The sequence below is a fragment of the Ochotona princeps genome, chromosome X (genome assembly GCF_030435755.1).
Source record: "Ochotona princeps isolate mOchPri1 chromosome X, mOchPri1.hap1, whole genome shotgun sequence".
NCBI lineage: Eukaryota > Metazoa > Chordata > Mammalia > Lagomorpha > Ochotonidae > Ochotona > Ochotona princeps.
In genome coordinates, this window is record NC_080865.1 from 105,282,622 (window position 1) to 105,308,022 (window position 25,401).

General features: G+C 38.0%; 1 protein-coding gene and 1 pseudogene across 1 annotated transcript in view; both read right to left on the reverse strand.

Annotated features, from left to right (window-relative positions):
- GABRA3 (gamma-aminobutyric acid type A receptor subunit alpha3) overlaps positions 1-24,894 on the reverse strand; it is a 128,314-nt gene extending 103,420 nt beyond the window's left edge. Inside the window, exons 1-2 of the mRNA XM_004598539.2 lie at positions 24,725-24,894; positions 16,682-16,803 (exon numbers count right to left, since the gene is read on the reverse strand). Of these exons, the coding sequence (XP_004598596.1) occupies positions 16,682-16,803; positions 24,725-24,873 (271 nt within the window). The 5' untranslated portion in view covers positions 24,874-24,894. The remainder of the gene's footprint in view (positions 1-16,681; positions 16,804-24,724) is intronic.
- On the reverse strand, positions 12,339-14,330 carry LOC105942516 (integrator complex subunit 6-like; annotated as a pseudogene).
- Positions 24,895-25,401: the final 507 nt, after the last annotated feature.

The following is a 25,401-nucleotide window of genomic DNA, read 5'->3' on the forward strand; positions in this document are numbered from 1 at the left end:
ATCTTGCTCAAAAAGAAAATAAGAAATCTCATTCAAAATAGCTACCAAACATTCAGATATTTTGGAACAAATGAAATCAACAAAATGAAATATCTTTACAATGAACATTATAAAACACTGGTGAAAGAAATGATCAAGGACACAAAAACTGAAAAGTTATTCTGTGCTTATAAATTGGAAGAATTAACATCATTAAAATGCCCATGCTAAGCAAAACAACCTACAGATTCAAAGCAGATTCTAGTTAAATACCAGTCTAAAAATAAGGAGAAATAATCCAAATATTCATATAAGATCACAAATGATTTAAAATAGTCACAGCAAAATTCTGCACAGCATTAAATTAAATTAAATTAAACTAAATTAAAAGCTGGAGGCATAACAATAGCTGATTTAAAAGAATACCACAAAGTTATAGAAATTAAAGCAGCATGGTACTGGCACAAAAATCAACACACAGATGAATAGAACAGAATGTAGATCCCAGAAATTGACATACATAAAGCCAACTGAGTTTTGACAAAATCCCAAGAATAGACATTGGAAAAAGGAAAGTATTTTCAATAAATGGTGTTGGCAAAAGTGGATATCAACTCAAAACAGACAAAAGAATTAAATGTAAGGCTCCAAACTATTAAATTACTAGAAGAAAACAAAAAGGAAACACTTCAAGACATTTTCTGGATAAGTCCCCCAAAATTCAGGCAATAAGAATAAAACTAAGCAAATGGGATTATATAAGATTCCAAAACTTTGTACAGCAAAGGAAACAACCAATGGAGTGAAAAGCTATCTGACAGAACGAGGGAAAAATGTGTGCAAGATATTTACTTGACAAAGGATTTATAACCACAGTATATCAAGAACTTAAAAATGTTAACAAACAAAGCAAAACCAGTCAAAAAGGGGAAAAGGGAACCCTTCTCCACTGCTGGTGGGACTGCAGACTTGTACAGCCTCTATGGGAATCAATTTGGCGAATACTCAAACAACTGAAAATCAACATACCATATGATCCAGCAGTAGCACTCCTAGGGATATATCCAAAACATCTCCTACACAAGAAACCAACATGCACACCTATGTTCATAGCAGCACAATCTACAATCGCAAAAACCTGGAAGCAACCAAAATGCCCATCAATAGAAGACTGGATAAAAAAGCTATGGTTCATCTACTCTATGGAATACTACTCAGCTATTAAAAAAAACGAAATGCAGTTCTTTGTGGTCAAATGGGCCCGACTGGAATCCATCATGCTAAGAGAAATGAACCAATCCCAAAAGGTTAAATACCACGTTTGCCTTAATCTGAGATGAAAAGATGACAACTTGGAAGATAGTACCTGTATATTGTAATATTAGTGCAATCTCTAACAACCTGTATCCAATGCAATAAGATAATGTGATATAAACTATAAACCAACAATTAACGTCAGAATACTTAAGATCTACATTGAAAAGCTGTAAAACCTACTATACCCTCAATACGCTATGTTAACCTATAATGGGGAGGGAGTGCAGGGAAGTCTTTCAGGACTATAAAAAGAGTGAGGAAAAAGTACAATATAGCCTATCAAGACCAAATCTGGTAATTCATACACAACAGACTCAAAGCGGCACTAAACAATAATAAAACTACCATACCAATGCATGAGGGGGGAATCGGGTGCGATCCTGACAACCTCTTAACAGGAGGTCATGTGCGTGGAGCAGGGGGGCACTCCAGAGTGGAGCAGGTGGTTAGGAGGAAGCTTGGATCCCAACCATGAAGACTCCCAGACGTTCACCACAAACTATTAATACGAGCAACAAGGACTATATCCCAACTGCCAAGGAGGCCACAGGGAATTGGATGCCCTCGGAGGCCGAGTACTCTGAGGTCACCCACCCCCAACCGGAGCTTCTGCAGGGGATGGAAGAAGTCCAAACACTACCATGCAGAAACCAACATCATCGGAAAGACAACCAGAAGCCCTGAGCGGTGCAGAAACAGAAGAACAATAAATGTCCTTCGGGACCAGGGAGGAGAGCTTTCTCTGGTCCGAGCCTGGCTCCACCTCTGGACCCCCACCCTCCCTCGCAATGACCATCGGGATCGCTTCGAAAACCCCTTATAGCAAACAAACAATCATAAAAACTAAAAAAAAACTAAAATAAATAGACAGACAACAAAAAGTAGAGCTTGGAATCTGACAGGAAAGAACTGGCGTGGATTGGCTTATGCCTCGCTGGGTGGGACACAAAGATTAGTCACTCCTCACCATGGTGTTGAGGATTTCCCTGCACACCCCCCACCAAAAAAATGTTCTGCACCTTAATTGTCGACAAATGTCTTGTTAGAGTTACAAGCCAGTCTAGATTATCCTAAAATCTGCCAAGATCAGCAAAATTATACTTCAACACAACAAATGGCTAAATACTAAAATGAAATAGACACGAGACAGCTGAATGGTACCTTATAGCCATTTTAAGGTATATAGCAGCTGGTCCTGTATATAAACTAAAATCGAAATGTCAATGAGCTAATCATAGGTTGTGGTTAAGAACTTGCTTCTTTTTTTTTTTTTTTTTAACATACTGGTTACTCAAAACCATGTGAATTCCATAATGTTGCAAATTGCTGTTGATGATATATTGGGACTCTTAATTGACTGGGATGATATTCTACCAGCTCTAACTTCGGACCAGAAATGGTCTCCCCAAGAAACTGTTCAACCCATCTGGACAATAAGTAGCTGGACTCTATGCTTGGTATACATTTGCAAGGAAAGAATCTTGATTGAATTTGAACTGTAATACTGCATCAAGGTGGAGGAATCCACCAGGGGGGAGGGGCATGGGGAGGGGTGGGGGGATTCCCAGAGCCTATGAAACTGTCACATAATGCAAAATAATTAATAAAAAAAGAAGAAAAAAAAGAAGAAATACAAAATATGAAAAATGCTTACTAGACATTAAGGTGAAAGCAAATCAAAACCACAGTGAGATATCAAAAACTAAACAAATTCTGGTGAGAATATGGAGAAAGGGAAACATATAAACATATAAACATATAAATTTATGGAAACATAAATTAGTGCAGCCATTGAGGATGAAGATTGGGGATTTTTTTTTTAAAAAAAAACTACATGACTTTTTTTCTTACTATAAAATGTTCCTCTTTAGTCTTTGCTCTTGCATCTCATTTTCTGATATCAATATAATGACTCCAAATTTATTTTATTTGTCACCATGGAGTTTTTCATTAATTTTATTTTTAACCTACTGATGGCTTTATATTTAGCATATATTTCTCTGAGGCAGTAATTTTTGAGGTCCATTCCCTTCTCCCACTGTTTTCCTCTATGTTATTATAAGAGTGTAGTCTTTCAGAAACAGTCACAGTCCACCACTTTGCTATTTAAGTGCATCATGTCATTGTAGTTATACACAATGATAGAAAATCACAGATATAATACTGAGCCAAGCAAAAAAGTTTAATGAACTTTTTAGCCTTCAGTGTTTTCTTGTATATTGCAACAAAAGCAGACTGACACTGATTTTTTATTAATTATGTCACTGTTTCATTTTTATACTGTTTATCACCGTCTTTGCTATATTTTGCTTTGTTTATAGTGCTCATTTTATCAGAATCTACCTATAATACCATTCTACTACCTCATGTAGAGTATGAAACATTCCAACAGCACATGTTCATTTTTCTGTTATTGTTGACATACATTCCTTTTTTACACAAATAAACCACACATAGATTTTTATTTTTATTTTAATGAATTTATCACTTAAAGATATTTAGAAATGTGAAAATATTTTTACCTTTATTCGCATATATTGCATTTCTTTTGCTCTGCCTTTATTTGGATTAAGCTTTTTCTCCCATCATTTCCCTTTTACTTTACAAATTTTGCCTAACATTTCTCACAGCACAGATCTGATGATGAATTCTTTTCATTGCTTATGTATTTGAAATGGTGTTTATTTTATCCTCATTTTTGAGTATACTGTCTCTGGTTGTAGAAGTCCCAGTTGCCTTCTTTTGCCTTTGAAACTGCTGCTTCGCTCTCTGAGAAGTCTGTTATCTTGCTCAAGTTTTCCTCTGTTGATAATGTCTTAGTCTATCTGGTTTTATGTTTTTGTCTTTATCACTGATTCTTTATTTTATTTAATTTTTCTGACTTTTAAAAAATTATTTATTTTATTATTTTATTGTACAGTTCCATAGGCTCTGGGATTTCCATTACTCCCTTCCCAAATCCTCTCCCCCCACACTGATTTCCATCATAAGCAGTCATAAGTCCATCATTCTGCTATTTAAGTGTATCCTGACATTGTATGTATACAAACACAATGGCAAAGACTCAAGCATCCTATTGTCAAGATATATTCAACAGTTTCATTGGGAGTCCATCTTTGACCTGGAAGTAGAGATGCATACTGCATTGTATCCTCACATCTGGATGTGATAGTCTCCATTACACAGTTACTATATATCCCCTTAAATGAAACACCATAAAACAAAATCAACAACAGGAAGGAAAAACAGAAAAATTATAATAAGATAAAGTTAAATAACATGCTACTGAAAGACCAATGTGTTGCTGAAAAATGAAAAAGAAAATAAAAACCCTTCTTGAAGAAAATGTTATTGTATGACCTATGTTTCATTGAAGAAATTAATATTAAAAAGAAAAATCTTTTTTGAATAAATGAAAGTAAAATTAAAATATCAAAACCCATGAGATGTAGCAAAAAACAGAACTGAATGTGTTATTGATCTGGTATTTTACATGAAGTTTGTGTTATATCAGAGAGAATATATGATATTTGTCCTTTTGGGACTGACTTATTTCAGTGACATGGCCTTATTCTTATGAAATTTGCTTTTAAGCTTTGATCTGTGCGGCTAGAGCAGTCTTTATCCTTGGAATGATTTTGTCCTACGACTGACTATATTTCATTCTGAGTAGAATATCAAATGCCCCCAAGCACAGCACATTTTCCTTTGTGATTGGTATAAGTGCAAAATATGCTCAACTCTGTCACTCTAATCAATATTTTCCAGTGGCCCCTTCTCCAAATTTGAACTGTTTCCTTACATGCATGAATGAGAAATGCCTTAAAACTTGAAGAGAACTGAATCCTATAAAGATTTTTGAATCTCTCTCTCTCTCTCTTTCTGTGTGTGTGTGTTCACTGTGTATTCTCCAAATAGCTTTGCCTTTGCCTTCTTTCTTTGCCATATACATTTTATCCACTTTGATCTCCCCAATTTTTCAAGTCTTTCTTGTCAACTGAGGGAACTCATAGGCACTAGTTAATGTCTTTCTGCCATAATAGCTTAAAAATTCTGCCGAGATGGTAAGCATATGGAATCATAGGGCTTGCCCTGCTGTCCTTTTTTTTTTTCCAGGATCATTATCCTGGTGTCCATTTATGCAATTTCTGAAAAAGACTATACAATATATGAGCATGAGCATTTATTAATTTCTTGGTTATAAGGTAAGAGGTTAAATGCAAGGAGTCTTCAAAAACTTCATGGAAAATGGATATTATGAGAAACTGATGCATGGATTCCAAAACAATTTGTACAAAAATAAATATGTATATACCCGAGCAGTAAGCGAATACCTACGTTCCCTTGTACCTAGGCAGTGTTAAACTGTGTGGAGAAAAAGCAGCTTTGGTGACAGGCATTCTGAGCCTAGTTACTGCCAAATTTGTGTTAAATAGACCAATGTGCCAGCATAGTTGCCTATTCTTTTTTTTTTTTTTCAAGATATTTGGGGGACAGACATCGACACACTGCAAGACAGGGTCTGGGACCAAAGCACCAGTGTGCATGAGACCTAGGTAGGCAGGCAGGGCCCCAGAACAGTGTGCCACTAATAAACAAGGGGGTTGAGGCAGAGTGATTTGGAGGAGGAAAGCCAGAGGACCTTTCTGGGTCAGACCAATGCACTGGACCATGTTGAAAACCTGGGCTGGGCTAGTTGGTATCAACCACCACTCACTGGTGCACACAAAAGCTAGGGCTGGGGTCTGGCCTGACAAGACTAGACCACAGTACCTGCCACTGAGCGAAAGAATAGGAGATGGGTCATGTGAAGCTGGGCCAAGACACTAACCAGCACATGAAAGAGCCAGATATGGGGGCAGATTCTGTAGGGGATATGTAGGCTCACCTATAAAACTGCAATACTCACTGGTTTGCTCAAGAGCTGGGGGTGGTGATTGGCAAAACTAGGTATGATCACAAAACTTACCAACATTCATGAAAACTGGGGCTGGGAACAGACCAGGCTGGCACAGGCTGCAACATTCAGTCACATCCAAGAACTGAATATGTAGCTAGCCAGGTCTGAACATCTACAGAACACACAAAGGCCAAGGCTTCAGGACCGATGATGTCAGGTAAGGTCTAAAACCTGCTTGCACATGTGGTGCCTGAGTCTAGGAGTACGCTTGGTGGGCAACCAGGGGAACTTCCCTGGTAGGCTGTAGCTCCAGTTGGTGAGTGTGTGAGTCAGGTCTGGGTGTTAGGACAGACAAGTCTGCTTCACTTGTAAACAGGTGTGTGAATTGGCTCTGGGCAGTGAACCAGGTAGGGCTGGGTCAAATTGTAGCATACTGGCAAACACAGGAGCCAGGTTGGGGTGCAGGCCATACCAGGTTAGGCTATTACATCTACTGGTTTGCACGAAATCCAGGGATGATGGTAGGCTGGGCAGGGATAGGCTGCAGCACCACCGGCAAGAGTTGGGACTGCAAGCTGGCTGGGCAAGAACAGGCTGCGCCATCTGATAAGACAAGATGAGAGATGGGCTATACTGGGCTATGCTGGAGGAATCACTGGCACATGCAAGATCTGTGGCTGGGACCAGCCTTGTTGCAGACCTACGGGCACTCCCCTGGTAGACTGCAGTTCCCATTGGTGAGTGCATAAGCCAGGATGGGTGGCAGCAAATCAGCATGGATGTGGACTGAATCTGGGTATGCCAGACTGAGCCAGACTTCAGCACCTGCTGATGCTCGTAAGAGCCAGAGTGGGTGTAGGACAAACTGAGTGAGGTTTTGGCATCCATTGAACCACGAAAGAGCTGGGTATGAAGGTGAACCAGGTAGAGCTGGACTGTAGCATCCAATGGTAATAGCTGGAATATGTGTGGGTAAGGCCACTGTACCTACTGGTGAATGCAGGAACAGAACGTGGGCCGAGTGAGGTAGGGCTGAGTACCGACCAGTTTATGCAAGATCTGTGACTGGGAGGTGGCCTCATAATGGAACTTGGGGAACTCCTCTGATGGGACGCAGTCCTACTGATGAGCACAAGAACCAAGGCTGGGAGCAGCCCAGATCAACTTAGATTACAATACCCATCAGCAAACATGTGGATCAGGTCTGGGGATGGGCCAGGTTAGGCCAGTTCACAGCACCCACTGGCAGATGTGAGAATCAAAATGTGGTGTTGGACAAGCCAGGATAGGCCACAACAGCAGCCATTTCACATTAGGGCCAGGACTGGGAGCAGGCTGCGCAGGGCCAGATTGCAGTGCCCGCTGGTGAATGCCAAGGTGAGGCAGGCCATGCAAGACTGGGCCACAGCACAAGTAAGATCCTTGGGGCATGGAGAGCCCAGTGGGTGCTATGGAGGCTCCCCTGATGGGCCACTGCTCCTCCTGGTATGAGTTGGGACTTGAGGCAGACCCAGCTGGATACGCAGGATCAGCTGACAAAGAAGCAAGTCCTGTCAGGTTAGACCAAAGTATCACCTGGAAAGCGCAAGATCCAGGGCTGGGAGTGAGCCTAGTAGGGAAACTGTGGGCACCTCCCTGGTGGGCTGCAGCTCCCACTGGTGCACATGAGAACCAGGGCTGGAGGCAGGGCTGGAGAGACAAGTGGTGGCACCCATCAACATTAGTGTGGGTTGGATAGAGGGATTGGCTGGGCTGAGCTAGGCTACAGTACCCAGTGGTGTGTACAACAGCCCAATGGGATGTGAATGTGATGGACTGGACCAGTCTGCTGTACATACAAGTATGCACAGGAACTGGGGCTGAGGACAAACCGGTGGGAGTTATTAGGGACACTCTGACTAGGCTGTAGTTCCTATTGGTGTATATGAGGGCCAAGTGTGTGGTGGGCAGGGTTAAGTTGGGCCTCAGCATCTGTTAGTTTTTATATGAGATGAAGCAAGAGACAGAACTGACTGGCAACTGAAACCAGCAATGTGTGTATAGCTGGTATATGTGATGGATTGAGCCAGACACCACATTGGCTGGCACACACAGGGGTCAGACCTGCAGTCGCTTCAGGCAAGGTTTCTTTGGGGATCCCCAAGCTGGAACCCTGGACTCAAAGCTCCACTTCTGGGGAGAATTACAGGATCTGTGATCTGACCATGGAGTGTATGCGTCAGAACTGGGCCTCCTTGGTTGCTGAAGTCCCTGCAGTGGATGGCATATCCAGATGCACATGGAGAACATGACAGCTCATTGAGGGCTGCAGAGGACTTCCATACCATGGCCAAGGCTAAACAAATTGTACAACTCTCCTGGCCAAACTTTAACAGCAAGTATCTTGGTGAATGGAGACTTTAGGTTGAACTAAGTTGGCAAATAGACCTTGGAAGGATTTCCTCAGCCGTGGAACAATGAAATCAGCAACATCTAAGAACTATCAAAACCACTTAAGCGGTATTGTCAACATGCGCTACACCAGGAACCCTAGGATGACATCGAGTGACTGTCCCCCATCCCCAGGTACTGATGCAGTTAGGCTACTAGGAGCAGCACTTTCCCCTTCTGTTCCTACCCCAAGATACAGGAAGAAAAAAATTGGAAGCAATTATCTCATCCGCTTCCTCCCATTCCTCGACCCTCCCCACCCTGGTCGGCGGTCTATGTGGGCATGTATCTTTCTCAACTATGTAAACATAATCAAAAATAAAATTTTGTTCAAAAATATAGACTTAAATTCCATTTTCCTCATCATATAGTTCATGCTGTTTTCATTAATGATAAATACAAATCTCTACTCATTTTCACTGGCACACAAACTACATATCTACAACTGAGTTCATTTCCAAGACCTCCTACTCCATTTGTTTTTCAAATCACAAATTCAAAGGCAATAAAACTTTCCTGTTCTTTCTTCAGTATCCCTTGTTTCAGCAAATAGCACCATACAATCACATGGGTCTGCAAGTTAGTCTTTTGCCCCCAGTCTTTCTGTAACCCCATAATCCAATTCAGGTACCAAACACTCTCCATTCCTACTGCCACCACTTTTATCCTGGAAAATTAAAATTAATTTATTAGGGCCTGGTGCGATAGCATAGTGGTTAAAATCCTCGCCTTGCATGCACTGGGATCCCATGTGGGCGCCGGTTCTAATCCTGGAGGCCCCACTTCCCATCCAGCTCCCTGCTTGTGACCTGGGAAAGCAGTCGAGGTTGTCCCAAAGCCTTGGGACCCTGCACCCGCGTGGGAGACCTGGAGGAAGTTCCTGGCTCCTGGTTCCTGTCATCAGATTGTCTCAGCTCCAGCCATTGCAGCCACTTGGGGAGTGAACTGTCAGAGGGAAAATCTTCCTCTCTGTCTTTCCTCCTCTCTGTATATCTGCCTTTCCAATAAAAATAAATAAATCTTTTAAAAAATTAATTCATTAAATTAATTTTTCTTCTTCCAATACTATATAATCCATTGTTTATACAAAAGCAAGTGCCACATATTCTTAGTTTAAAGTGAAAAGCAAATATATCTTCAATTTTAGTTAACACTTTATAGTTACATGGATATAGCAATAGTATAAATGAGGCATAGTGTTGGATTGAGCGAATGAGTCACTATATCAGTGAAAATATGTTGAAGTACAATGGCCCAAAGCCTTGGGTACTTGCACCCACGCAGAAGACCCGGACAAAGCTCCTGGCTCCTGGCTTTGGATCAGCTCAGCTCTCACTATTGTCATTTGGGGAGTGAACCAGTGAATGGAAGATCTTTCTTTCTCTCTGTAAATCTGAGCTGCCTTTCCAATAAAATAAGTAAGTCCTTAAAAAAAATGAAAAATCATTGTATTATTGACAAGTGGTAGATTTTTAGCATGCTGGTTCGAATCAACTTAGCTGTTGGCATTGGCCCTTACATCCTGAAGTTGTCTAGGTATCATGTTGAATCCCTCATTGTCACACAGACCAGTAAGGATAATAGTAAGCTCTAATAATATCTCAGGAAAAGATGAATATTTAAATGGGATGAGTGGGAGAGAGCAAGAAAAAAATTCAATGATTCTTCCATGATTTTTAGTGAAAATAACTGGAACAATGAAGGTACTACAATCAACTGATACGGGGAAGATGCATTGCAGATTTTGGTAAAGGGAGAATGAAAAATGAACACACTTGTCATGCTGTGAAATATCTCTTAGACATGGAAGTGGTGACACTGAATAGGAAATGGGATATTTAAGTCTGAAGTTCAGAAAAGAAGTTGAGATTGGGACTGAAAATCTAAAATAATTAATTTTTAAAAAATAAATTAGCCTTTTGAAGTTTTTTTAAACCCCACATTCCTCATTACAACAGATCATTTGCTAGACTTATAGATTTTAAATGCTGGTTATTGTTGCATATCATTAATCATGAAACATTAAACCTAGATGAAGCTTACTGTAAGATGTGCATGACAGGAAACATTTGAGTCTTGAGAATACTGGAAAAATGTGGTTTTATATTAAAACTTATATAGCAAAGCTCATTAAAGCTTTTAAAATGTAACAGTAAATTATTGGTAAAACTATCCTAACATGTTCTTAATAATGTATTAATTTTATACAAAACAGAACTACAGTAATTTTGATTTTCCTATTCCTTTAAGATATATTCTGTTAGTAGTAGCATGGCCAAATAATACAAAAAATTAAAAAAGAAAAAAAAAGAAAAAAAGAAATAAAAAAAAAGAAAATATGTTGAAGTAGAATTGGTGGTATCAGTATAAACTTATCACTCATACATATGCATTTGTATATGTGTATATACATATGACATGAGTATACAAATATACATGAGTGTGTATAATATTTGTGTGAGTGAGCACACTTGTGTGTGCACATGTGTATTTGTATTGTTCTTCCAACTCAAACATCATGGCAGCAATGATATCCTAGTAGCAGTGAGAACACTCAGCACCCAGAAGTCAGGTTTTAAACAAAATTTCTTACAAAAGTTATTTATTCTTGGAAAAATGACTGATTCAAAGGCTGGAACAGGAAACGTTCAGAATAATTATGGAAGGCATATTATGGCATATGTTAAACTACTAAAATAATGAGAATATATCAAAAGGAAACAGAAACCAAATAAAGAGGCCCCCTCCCAGGTAAAAATGGAAAATTATGAGCAAAACTTTAAGTCGAAAGGAACAATGAGGAGCCAGTGTTTGGCTCAATGAATAAGATGATACTTTGAGATGCCCACATCTCAAAGAAAGCTCGGGTTGAAGTCCCAGTTCTGCTTCCAATTCCAACTTCCTGCTGATGTCCAACACAGGGAGCAAGAGGTAATGACTAAGGTAGTTGAGTCCCTTCCATCCACATGTGGGACTGAGTTCAAGGCTCTTGATTTGCACCTGGTCCATCTCTGACTTTAATGGTCATTTGGGAAATGAACCAGGGGATGGAGGATTTCTCTCTCTCTCTCTCTCTCTCTCTCTCTCTCTCTCTCTGTCTCTCTCTCTTTCTCTCTCTCTCCACCTCTCCTGTGTCCCTCCCTTCCTCTCCATCTCTGTTTATCTTTCAATTAAAGTGATTTTGTTTTTTTAAATGAGCATTTATTGATGGAGTGACAAAATTACTTCTCAAATATTCTTCCAAATACATTTGTACAACTTGCAGTATTTCCAAAATAACTGTATATACAAAGCATTACCTACTCTTAATATATGCATTTTCCACCAAAAATTACAAAGTAATTTATTTTTAAAATTTTTGGCGAAGTTCAACCTTACCAGAGGCGACAATTTTAAAGGCTGGTTTAAAAAAACAGAACCTAAGGGAAATTGACATACAACAATCAATGACAAGCAAAAGATTTGGAGGAATATTTTTTTTTAGTTTGTTAAATAAAAATTTTTTTAGGGTGATATCTTCAGATTACAAAAATAAGCCCAAATGAAGAAAAGGCCACTGTAAAATGATGGAAAAAGGATCTGTAGACTTGCTCTTCGTATCTCAAACAGCCAGCAATGCATGTCAAAGAAATGAATGTATGATCACGACATTCTTGTATTTACTTCGTATTTGGAGAAAACAATGAAATAAGAGGCCGCATGCTGTTTTCTCTTAATTGCTATTAACATGGTTGATCTGTTTAGATTTTTGATGAATTTCATCAAATAAGTTCTCTAGTTGTTCTATCAGCATTCTTTTTTAAACCTTGCCGCTTTCTTGATGACATTTTGTAAAAATATTAGTCTTTTAAAACCCCCTTGCATAGCCTTCAGTAAAGTGAACATTCTTTCATAGTTTCTTCCTTGTTTTCAGATTTTTTATTATTTGTGCTTTTAGTTTAGTATTGACCTCTTCATGGCTTCTGCAATGCATTAATTTCTTTCCTTTCTTGAATAAAGATTCTGGTATATTATCATTGGCACATTGTTCTTTATCTCTTGGTTCCTCATAATTTTCTAAAAATCCACCAACAGTGAGGTAATGAGTTCCTAAATGGCCATGCCCAAGAGCCTCTACATGATTGGCTGCAGAAGATGATGTTGAAAATTCAGTATCCACAGCACTTGGTGCAACATTTGATGAAAGTTGCTCTGCAACATAATTTTCAAGCTAATCACCCACTGTTGAATCATTAGTAGTTTCTGGCATTTTATGAAGAGTGTATAGCAGTGCTTGAGTCGTAAGTGCAGGTGTTCCTTTGCCTCCAATATGATTGTTCATTACAGGATTCTGCTGCCTGCCTCTCAGGAGGGGAGACATACACCAACATCTTTCGGGGATCCCTTGCTTACTTGGTTCTTCTGGTCATTTATGTTTATTCTGAGGTCCAGCCTCAAATTCATTTGTCTGCTTCATCTATCATTATACCCTTTTTATTCAACTTGCAGAGGATGACAAATGTATGTAACCTTTGAGGTTGATCGGGATCAAGTTTTCTCAGTGGAGAAAGTATTTGCTTGAGGTATTCCTGCTAATTTCCCATTTGTGCTATAGGAATATTGTGCTCTTGATCTTCATTCTGTCCTTTGAGAAATTTAAAAGTATTCTTCAAAAGATTAGATCTCATTCTTGTCAAGTGATCCAAAGATTGTGTCTTGTTATGGCAATAGTATTTCCAAATGAGGCTTCAAATCCTTATTTAGCAAATCAACTTGGAACCCAGTGTATTCCTTCATATTAACATCTAGCAGTCTGAGGGACATCCTCTGAAATTCCCTGAAGCAGCTGTTGAAAATCTTTCCTATAAATGCCATTGTTAAACCATGAAATCAACTTTTGGCATTAATACCAGTTTCCCATACTACTTTTTTTTGCCTACAGATCCAATGACACATAAGATTCTATTTTGGTCTGTTGACTCAATTTTTTGAGGTATGAAATGACACTGTAACTAAGTCTATATTCCATACTATCTGCTACCATCACTCTAACAACTTTCTTCAAGGGCTTAAGATATTAGGGAGGCATTGTCTTCAAGTAGCTTTCAAATGCTTGTATCCATGTCAATGTTGGTTTTGCTTTATGCACTCTAAACAAATCATCTAAGGGGGAAGAAGGGCTGGGTAATTGTAAGGCATCGCAAATAAGTTGACACAGTTTAGTGCTCTACCGGCTTTCAAGTAACCAAAAGGATGACCATGTGAGTGATGAAGGTTCCAATTCATATTTGTCAACAGACAGTTTGTCAACAACCGTTGATTCACAGTCTGTATAGGAAAACCTGATTACAGGATGAGACGTGTAAGGTGGTTTGGGGAAGAATTCTGATCTGGCCAAAAATATTCTCAAACAGGCCAATGATCTATAGGAACCCCAGTTTTAGGCTGTAGTCTATGAATTTGTGACAGCTATGCGAAGGTGGAGATCCAATAGGTCTTGATATATCTAGCTATCTTTCTTCTACAGGAGAAGGATCTGGTCCTGCTTTTTCAAAGTTTATTACCACCCACTTTGCACTTTTTGCACCAAGGGCTCCAGACAATGATTAAGCTTTCTCGGAGAACACACAGAGTATGAGCAGCTGCCTGTCACTTCGCACATGGGTGTGATTGAAGACTCATCTGTCAGCTCTTCTGAGTATGCAGACATAGTGCCAGGCAACCACAACACTAATGCAGCCTCTGATCCCAACAGAAAGTTTCCTTGGTCAATTCACTTCTAGGCAAAGGAGAATTAAGAGGTAAATGGAGCTCTGTCTGATACTCCACAGGTAGCAGTCAATTTGCTCCCATCAGTAATTGTAATAATTATTGTTTGCTCCAAGAAAAAAAAGGTTTCTTCCCTGCCCATATTTGTTTATGCCACTTACTAATCTGTTTAAATTTAGTAAGTCAAAAGCTGTCCTTAGGTTTTTCAGTTCATGCATAAACGTTGCATGGTTTTCTTTCCATCTGGCCTTGATAGCATAGGGCGGCTCTTCAAAAGTGACCAGCATATACCTGTCTCTTGAGCTGGCAGGGTCCCAGGCACTGAGTGACCGCTGCTCTATGCACCACCCGGGGTCAGAGCTCATGCCCCAGCCAAGGCCAGTTGGCAACACCCATCTGCCAAACCCACCAAAAGTAAAACAATTTTGAGCAAATAATATTATTGGATTATAGTTCATTGAATAAAACTAGAATTCACTAAAACTGATAAGTAACTAATTAGAGAGAAGTAAATACATTTTCTTAGAGTGCAATGTTATCTATTCAATGTAGGGGAATAATAGGTTTGGGAAAACAGTACTGTTATTACTTACACAATAATAAACAGTAGTTATTAAGATTACTTGGAACAAGTTAAAAGAGAAACAGAATACTATTGAGGCCAGAATCTTGGTGTAGAGGGTAAAGCCATTGAATGCAGCACAGGTATCCCACATGGGTGTCAGTTCAGGTCCCAGGTGCTCCACTATCTATCCTGTTCCCTGATAATGACTTGGGAAAGCAGTGGAAAAGGGCTCGAGTGTTTGGACCAAGCCCCTATGGCCTATGTGGGAGATCCAGATGAACCCAGGACCCTGATACCAGTTTGGTTCAACCCTCTCAGTGTAACCATCTGAGAGACTAAGTCAGCAGATGGGAGAGTCTCATTCTCTCTCTCTCTCTCTCTCTTCCTTCCTCTGTAGCTCTGAATTTCAAAGAGATAAATATGTTTTCTAATAAATAGTGTCAAAGCATCTTCTCACAAATTATGTATTAATTTATAAACTTAAAAAGTAAGTTTCGAATGCAGTAACAGAGTGAACATCAAAAGAAATATTATCAGTAATGCAACAAACAGGTCACTTCTCGATAATTCTATGAGAAAGATGCAGTTAACTCTTGTGGTGTTACTTCCCCAAAATAAATATGGAAAATCTAATCATGAGAGACATCCAAGGTTCAAGTATCCATACTAGTTTATAAACAGATATGACAACAAAACATGTAAACCTGGATTGAAACCTAAATCAAGGAAAATTGCTATAAAGGACTCTTTAGGGATAATAGGCAAACATTTAAATATGGACTACTAATTAGAAAATCATGTTAACCTACATTTCTGGGTGGTTTTTTTTTAAGATAAGGTTGTTAATTTACATTATAATCCAAGGACTAATGCTCCACTAACGTGTTCAATAAGTATAAAGCAAAACAACAGAGATCAGCAAAAATATAGATAAGGGCTATAAACAGTAATCAAATGAAAAAGTTACTAGCTTCATTTATGTAAATTTTGAAATAATTGCATATGATTAAATTTAAAGTGATACATTATTCTTAACAGTTTGACAAAGAAATAAAACAAACTGACAAAACTTTATTTGTAGGAAGACTGTTATACATGGGTACTTCTTTCTCTTTTTTAAAATTTTTTCTTTAACACCTTATTTCCCACATGTAAGGGAGAACATTTACTGAATAGTTGTATTATCGTTTATATAATTATTTCACTGTTCTAATGCAATACATGCTGAGGTATATAGAAGCAAAGACATATTTGCTGCTAATTCTCAAGTGGTTCCTGGCACGCACACACACACACACACACACACACACACACAGAGAGATTCACACACATACTTGCCTATAGTCCATTTCACTACAACCTTTATTATGTTACAATATATTTACCTTCTTTATCTCTTTATAGTCATATTTATAATTACACTAAGCTAATAGCTAATATCCCAGCTAGCCATTACATTACTCCTTTTGGGGTATCAGGATGAAATGTGTTTAGCTTTTCCTGGACCCCATGTGTACTTCAGCATGGATTAGTATTTTGTTGCTAGAAATGGTTTTAGTCAACAGACCAAATGAATTTGCCTAAGTGAGACCCAGACTTTCCAAAATGTGGCAAGGACAACACTCACTGAAATGAAGGATTTGAAATAATTTCTGTAACTCAGAGGAAAAAACTTAGGCTTACATTACAGCATTACTGAAGGTGGTACTTTAGGACAATGACCAGAATTTGAAATAACTGACCTCCAAGCCCAGGTCGTAGCCGATTGTCATAGCCATCCAGAAGACGATCTAAGATTCTGGTGAAGATAGTGATATTGTCGGTGCTGTCATCAGGAATATCTGGGGCATGCTTAGGAGAGAGTCTGAGGCAGCACATAGAAAAGAAGGGAAAAAAAAACAGGATTCAGGAAACAAGTACCCATCTAAACATTTTAATTCAAGACTATTTTAATCATTAGACTTAGTCAAATAAATAACCTCATATCTTAACCAAAACAGCAAACACATACTGTTTGCCATATTGATTGCCTGTGTAAGAGACAGAAAGTGTTCTATACCTGAGTTCTTACTCCGTGTTAGCATGATTTGCCAAGCAATTGTTCCAGAACTATCCCAGCAGTGGAGAGGCATAAGCAGAAATCCAGGACAGAAAATCTGTGGGACTACCACTTGGCATAGAGTGGATTCATTAAATGCTGTTGCATGAATGAAAGGCTTTCAAAATATGTAAGGGAATATCATTGCTTAGAACTTACCTCTCTTCTAGTAACAAGAAACGTTAAGTTCAAAGAACAACAAAGCCAGACCTTTGAATTACATTTAATCTACCCCCATCCATGCACTATGAAAATATAGTTCCAAGCAGTAGTAGTCTATCTAGTGTTAAGGTCAGCAAGACTCTGACAAGATTCCACAGTTCTTATTTTATAGTTTAATATTTAAAAAGCTCAGACACGACACAGAATTATCCCACAATTATATTGCCAGTGAGAAGCAAGGATAGGCCTATAATCCAAGTTTTCTGTTTTTGTTTGTTTGTTTGTTTTTCTAGTGTTCCTCAGCTACTTCCTCCTCCTTCTCTAGTTTAGATGCCTATTGTAAACCTTTCTGAGCACTATGCACCTTGCTAACCATCTAATTCATGCCCAGGCACTATGTCTAATACTTGCACTTTCTGAGGAACAGCTTAGTTGTTTTTCTGGAATCAGAACTAGAAAGGTACTGCTGGTAGGTCAGGGCAAAGAGGAACAGGAGGAAAGAATATCAGATGTCACCAAAGAACAAAAAGCAATGGTTGTCAAGGTGGCAAAACCAAGTAGTGGACCAGCAGCTAGAACCCTGGGTCTCAGTGCCAACGCTGTTTGTGATTTAGGGTAGATCATTAATAAAATTATAATACAATGCTTCTTTGCATATCAGTTTTCTCCATTCTTAACTTGAACCCAGAATTTTGATTTTTAATAGTTACATAATAACTTTTCCTAGCATCCAGTTAATCCTTTAAAAAGCTGTAAAAGCTATAAGATATCAGCAGAGAGGGATTTCTATGGGACAATCAATATGTAGTCCCATCATTTCTTAGATTCAACAGTATAGCTCTTCTTTGGAAGACACTTAAGGAAGATTTACAGAATAGCAGAAATATCTGAATTGAATAATTCTCACACTTATCATGCTCTGGCTGATAATCTTGGAAAATTCACTCTAAAACCCAGGTTCCTTAAATCATAACCTATTGAATTCACTCAGTCACTAACTATATATTTATTTGGTGTTAACTGTATACCTATTACTATTCCAGATGTGTGATATGGCAGAAAACAAAGCAAGCAACCATTATCCTGCTTTATTTACATGGGTACTATAATAATAAAATTATAATATGCAAAATTAAATCTAGGCTTCAAGAATCTGGAGACATTTTATTAGTTGTATGACCTTAGGCAAGTCATAAAACTCCTCTTGCAACTGTGCTATTACCTTCAAAATTAAAATAGTTTTATAACTATACTGTATTAATGTTAAACAATATATTGCATTTGCTAGATTAACGCTTCATATGTAGAAGTATTCAAAGTGTTTCCTCTTTCTTTGTAATAACAGTTTATGGACTTGACTGAGCTACTCAAATATAAATATTCCAAAACAAAAATTGGCTCTCCCATCAGGCAAACGCCATATGGAAAGCTTCACCCAGAGAGTCATTGGCACCTTGTCAAGGATAGTGATAACTGGCTTCATTGGGAAGAGGGAAGAAATAAGGGATTGTACTACAGCGTTAACAAATTGACATTAATATGCTGCAGAGATTAAACACAGATACCCTGTCAAGTAACATTCTACTCTTGGCTCAAACCACCGGCGGTTTGGATCTACCTGACAGGGATTGCAGGGAGAGGCTGTGGGACATCAATTGAGTCTGTGCAAACATCTTTCTCATTATCCTTTGACTCTCACTAGGGAAGGTGAAGTTCATCTCCACTCTGTCTAGCCTAATTCAGTTTCTGGAAAATCTGACTATGAATAGAATTAAAAACCCCGTACTGAATTACTGGAAGGGGGCAGAAAGAAGAATTCACAGAGTCCCAAAGAACAGTCAAGGTTCAGTTGCTATCTATTCCAGGTGGATTTGTAGATAGGAAGACAAAATCACCTGACAATAATTTTTCGTAGGAAAACTAAGTTGCATCCAAAATTCCTGAATGTGAGGTCATCACACTGTGCTTCTCCTGCCCAAAGGCACTTGTGAGAATGAATTCCCATCCCTAGATGACTCTACTTTTATGTTAGTAACATTCTTACCAATAATCATAAAGCATTTAAGTTAAATCTCAATGGTATATCATAACCCTAAACTATTTCCATAGCTTTATCTATGATTTTATACTCGATTATTGATGCACTTTTCTCCTGATGGTCCCTTAAAATATTGCATGGGGAGCTGGAAGTTTGTTTAATCTGAAACTAAATAGAGAACTCTGTCTTTTTCAATAACTCAACTCCAATGAAATATAGTTTATGTCTATTTAAAGTTAGTTTGAATTAAATTTCAAATGAAACTGCAATTGTAGCATTTGAAGCAGTGCCTTGAAAATCACATTATGCCAGGACAATAGTGTAAAGAAATGAGAATTATCTTGAAGACAAGGGGTTGATCTCACAGCTGTTATACTGAAACTGAAGAAAATGTTACATTGACCTATAAAGATATTAGAGGAAGGTATGCTTCAACTTGATTTTGGAAGCACTTTCCAAACCTTTTTTTGAGCTGTGCCCTGTGATAGTAATGCAGCTTATTATTGGAGCAATTAAAACTGATTTGTCCATCATCAAGCACAATGCAGGAGGTGTTCTTGCCCAGAGGACAAACATAGGAACTGACAACCTCCCAAGTTCTATATCCGATTCTGAAAAATATAAGGTTTGATGATCAAATGCTGAGTATTGATCCACTGATTCTATATTAGAGATTGCATGGAAAGGGAAGGGATCAGTCTTTCCACTGACATTTTGGAGCAGGATATGAGTCTCGCAAGGAAACAAGCAATTATCCAAACATCATCTGATCATTTACAGCATTGTTTGTCTCAGCTGCCAACACTACACAATGCAGATGCAGGATAAAATATAAATATAGTGCCACAACCACCCAAAACCACGATTTCCACTCTACTTAAGCATGAGTCATAGTGTCCATATTTTATCATTTGCCCTTCCAGATATATTCTCTACCCTCCTTTTAACACTATTTCTTTCTTAGAAGGCTTAACATGCATGAAGTACATCAACAAGGCTCCCATGGCCTCTGGGTTTAATTTGAGCTGACTGCCTCGGGAAGAAAAATGTCTCCTTTAAAGATCTCAGGCTTGCTATTTCCTTGACTAAAGGTCTCTGCACATTTTAACAAATCATTATACTCAACACTTCTGCTATCAGCATTTGGTTCTTTCTGTGTTCTTTAAGACTTCCCTGTACCTGGACAGTACCTTTACCATGAGTCTCCTTGCAAATAATCTACTGCCCTCAAATAATCTAAGTTGACTATACCATCTATATGCTTCAATACCTGGATTAATTCAACAAACTGCAATCACACTTGAACAAAGGACCCATTTGGCACTAACTTACTACTTAGACACTTGCTGACTCAGTATGAAATTGCTGATTTGGGACATTTTAAGCCATAAAAATAAGTTTCATAATAGTGCAACTTAACAATGTTCTCATTTATGAATTTCATTTGATAATGGTCAAAATACTGGATCAGGAACTGAATAAAAAGAAATGCTTTTTTTAAACATATGAAGCCAAAATTATTCTCTAAAGTTTGTTTGTTTGTCAGTAACACAAGACTTGGAATCAGCGACTGCTGTTTCTGACATGGTTCTATTAATAATCTGCTGTGATATCTTAGGAAAGCTAATTTTTCTTTTCTGCATCTCAGATTTCTTATGTACAAGACAATGGGTCAGAGTCTATGTTTTCTATGACCTTTTCCATGTCAATCATTCAAAAGTTCCAGAATTCTATATTCATAGATATATTGTTAGATACTTGAAGACAGAGATTATCATCCCTAAGTATTGATTCCTTTCCTTAGAAACATCTGAAATATTGATAAGATGAATATATACCAGAAATGGCTCCTCCCCCTGGAGTTTCTAAATCACAATCTTCAGGTGTGGAGCCTGCTTTGTTGCTTACACAGATCCAATTTTAGGAACTACTGCATCTTGGAATGGATGTTTAGCCTGATACTTAGGATGCTTGCATAGCCCAATAGAGAATATATATTAGATGAAGCACCTGGTTCCAGGCTTGGATTTGGCCCACTGGCCACTTGTTGTGGCCATCTTGAGAGTGAACGAGTTTGTGGAAAGTTTTTTTTTTTCCTCTCTCTCCCTCCCTCTCTGTCTCTCTCTAACTCTGACTTTCTAAATAAACATCAGCAAAAAGGGACTGTTTAACTCAAAATTCTTGCTTAGGATTTTAAAAAAACCTTATATCTTTTTAGAAAATTTTATTCCCATGGCTAAACTTTGAAAAGATTTAACCTTGGAGAAATAATGTCTACTTATTTAAACTCAACACTTTATTTAGAACATTTACATGTTGCAAAAAAATCAGATACACAAATAATTAATAAAATAAAATTGCTTTAACTTTCCAGGTTGGGAGAAAGAACAAAAAGATACTCATATGCCAAAATGATAAAGGCATAAGTTCAGTTCTATAGCACAAAATCCCAGATATTACTATCAAAATTTTGCTAGAAGATGGAAAACTCAGAACATAATATAATTGGCCTTGTAAAAATAATTGGGAACAAGTTTTGTTTCAAGATGCATTTTTCTAGTATTTCAGGACAATAACCAGATGCAAAACAACAAAAACCAAGAAGCAACATATCTTGTATAATATTGAAATTTATCAAGGCTGATCAGCAAAGATAATTCTGGAAATTATATGCCTCAAATGTGATGGAATTTTAAAGTCTAATGGAAGCTCAGCATTACTGAAATAACGGAGTCTGGTGTCAGGAGAACTAAGAAATTAGGCTAACAAGATAATCATGTTCTAGAAGTTAGACTTTCTTTTTTTTTTATTTATTTATTATTTAACTTCAGTAATTATATTGTATTATGTGACACAGTTACATAGATACTTGGGTTCTCCCCACCCCTCCCCAAACCCTCCCACCATGGTGGATTCCTCCACCTTGTTGCATAACCACAGCTCAAGTTCAGTTGAGATTTCCCCATTGCAAGCGTATACCAAACATAGAGTCCAGCATCTTATTGTCCCGTCAAGTTCAACGGCTTCTTAGGTATACCCTCTCTGGTCTGATGACAGAGCCAGCAGAGTATCATCCCAGTCAATTGAAAGCTCCAACATACCATCAGCAAAAATTTACATCATTATGGAATTAATTGACATAGTAATGAGTAACCAATATGTTAAAAGTAAATGCGAGTTCCCAGCCACCTTCTGTGACCACCTCACCTATACTTCAATTTTAGTTTATACACAACATATAACATTCAAAACATAACATGTTATACATAACATCATATCATCTTAAATTAAGGCAAACATGTGGTATTTAACCTTTTGGGATTGGCTCATTTCCCTTAGCATTATGGTTTCCAGTTTGTCCCATTTGGCCACAAAGAACTGCATTTTGTTTTTTTTAATAGCTGAGTAGTATTCCATGGAGTAGATGAACCATAGCTTTCTTATCCAATAGTAGGAACACATTAAAAGCCTCTAAATAGGGTATTTAGTCTCAATATGCATTTTTGAAAAAAATACTGACTATGGCGTCAGTGGAAGTTAGTTATATGGGAATAACATTTTAGGAAAACCAATTAGAGCCTCTTGCATGGGTCCAAGTGGGAAATAACACTGAATTAAAGTAGGGAGGTAGCAATAAGAATGAGATAAAAAAATAAATGAATCCAAGGAACAAGGGAAGTTGAACATGATATAGCTTGGTGATTGACTCAATCTAGGTAGTGAAGAGTACAAATTTGGCAAAAAAAAAAAAAATCCAAATTTCTGACTAGATCAACTGAATGGATGACTGAAACAGAGAAAAATGGGGGAAAATTCTTTTTGTTTGCTGTATTGTGTTTACTCTTTAGGATGAGAGCAGGAGATGAAAATAATGAAACTGATTTGAATATCTTGATTTGAGTAGTGAATGGAATATTGAAATGGATACAACAGACAGTCAGATACAGATATCTTACACTCAAGAGAAGTTACTGGCATTCGTATGAGGTAACACTATTACAGTAATTGATGAAATCACAGGGTTTATGTGCTAAAAATATGTCTAGAATAAAACAGAGAAAAATAATATTACCTGAGGAACAAAACAGAAAGCAAAAACTACAAAGGTATTTATATCACCAAGTTCATTGTCTCATGTCATGCATCTGGAAGATTATTATCTAATCATCAGAAATTGTGAGCCACTAGAGTCAAAGAATTATTCTTAAATCATATACTTACATATTATGCATCTACCTATCTGTATATAATCTACATTTTATCACAGATTAAAAAGGAGTTAAAGACAAGTCAACTGTTTAAAAAAAATGGGAATGAGGGCCCAGCAGCATGGTCTAGTGGCTAAAGTCCTCACCTTGAACATGCCTGGATCCCATATGGGTGCCGGTTCTAATCCCGGCAGCTCCACTTCCCATCCAGCTCCCTGCTTGTGGCCTGGGAAAGCAGTCGAGGTTGTCCCAAAGCCTTGGAACCCTGCACCTGCGTGGGAGACCCGGAAGAGGTTCCGGGTTCCTGGCTTTGGATCGGCGCAGCACTGACCGTTGCGGTCGCTTGGGGAGTGGATCATCGGACAGAAGATCTTCCTCTCTGTCTCTCCTCCTCTCTGTACATCTGACTTTGTAATAAAAGTAAATAAATCTTTTTAAAAAATGGGAATGAAATGACAGAAAAGTCCTTAGTTTGGCAACAGCCAACGGTGTACATTTCAGTTCCAGAAGTCACTTTAGAATCACTGGTTTGGAATTCAGATAATTGTAGGTTCAGGAACTGGTGAAAGGTAAACAAGCAATAAAACACATCAATCCTTTAAGAACTAGGCCTACAGTCAACATTATGGCACAGCAGGTTAAGCGGCCCCTTGTGAAGGCAACGTCATACATCAGAGTGCTTCTTCATTGACAATTCAGCTTTCCACTAATGTACCTTGGATGGCAGTGGAAGATGGTCCAAGTATTCAGAGTTCCTGCATACTGGCTTTTGTCTGTTCCAGACCTGACTCTAGCAACCATTTTGTGAATGAGCCAAAAAATGAAATATTCTCTCTCTTTCTCTCATCTCTCTCTCTCTTCTAGCTTCCTTTCCCTTTCTCCCTATTAATCTGTCTTTCAAAAAAGCAAATAAATCAATTTTAAAAACAAGAAGTATGGCTCTACACCAAAGTATTATTGGGAGGCAATAGTTGAAAATTTAAGATGAGAAACTCTTAATTGTATCTAGAGGTTAATGTGACTGACCAAGTAAGACTTGCAGGAATATGAGCTAAGAGAAAGATAAATAATAAAGTTGAAAGCAAAAGTCTGGAAGGAAATGCTTTTAAAATATCTCACAAAAGATTCCAGCATGCACTACGGAGTTGCGCAAGTGGACTGTTATGATCTCTTTCTATCTTAACAATTTAGTATAATGTGATTGGTAAAATTTATAAGTTTTGATCTGAGGCAAACATTGATCATTGTCATTTTTATTCTATGAGTTAAGGGTTCTTACCCTCCAATATCCTGCTTCACAAAGTCCCCAGGTTCTTGTCTTCTTGATTCTCCTTGGCCAGTGATTTCAGGAAAAATATTAATCAGGAAAAGAAGTCCAAGTTTGGTCACGTAGAAATAACTCATCTGTAGAACTATCATCTTAGGCATCGACTTGAGTAGACCTGTGAGATCCAGTTCAGGGAAAAGGGCAAAGAAGGCAGAAAAATGAGGGAAGGAGGAAGAAAAGTAGAAATAATATTTTATTTAATCCTATTAGAACCATTTAACTTCTCTAGTATCTAATTACTCAATGTTTGACAGTATTTCCTGCCAACTAATCAGTTCCACAAAAATTCACTCCCAATAAATGCTCAGACTACACCAGAACCGATCCAACAAAATATGCATAAGGTGGTGCAATGAGCTCTAGATCATTAATCAGTAGTGTTAGGTTGCAGTTTTATCTTTTTGTCTTGACACATGATTGAGTCACAAAACACCCTTGAGTCTCAATTTCCTTTTTGTAATACAGAACTTACAAGTAATCCCTTGTATCTTCATCTCTCTTCTGTCCTTTTCCCCTTTTATTGTCACAAGGAGCTTGCCCTCTGTTGACAGTGGAATATTGTAGAAAATCCTACTTTATTAAGACCTAGAGTCTCCTTTTCGCATGTTTGGCATTGATTCTCATGTTAA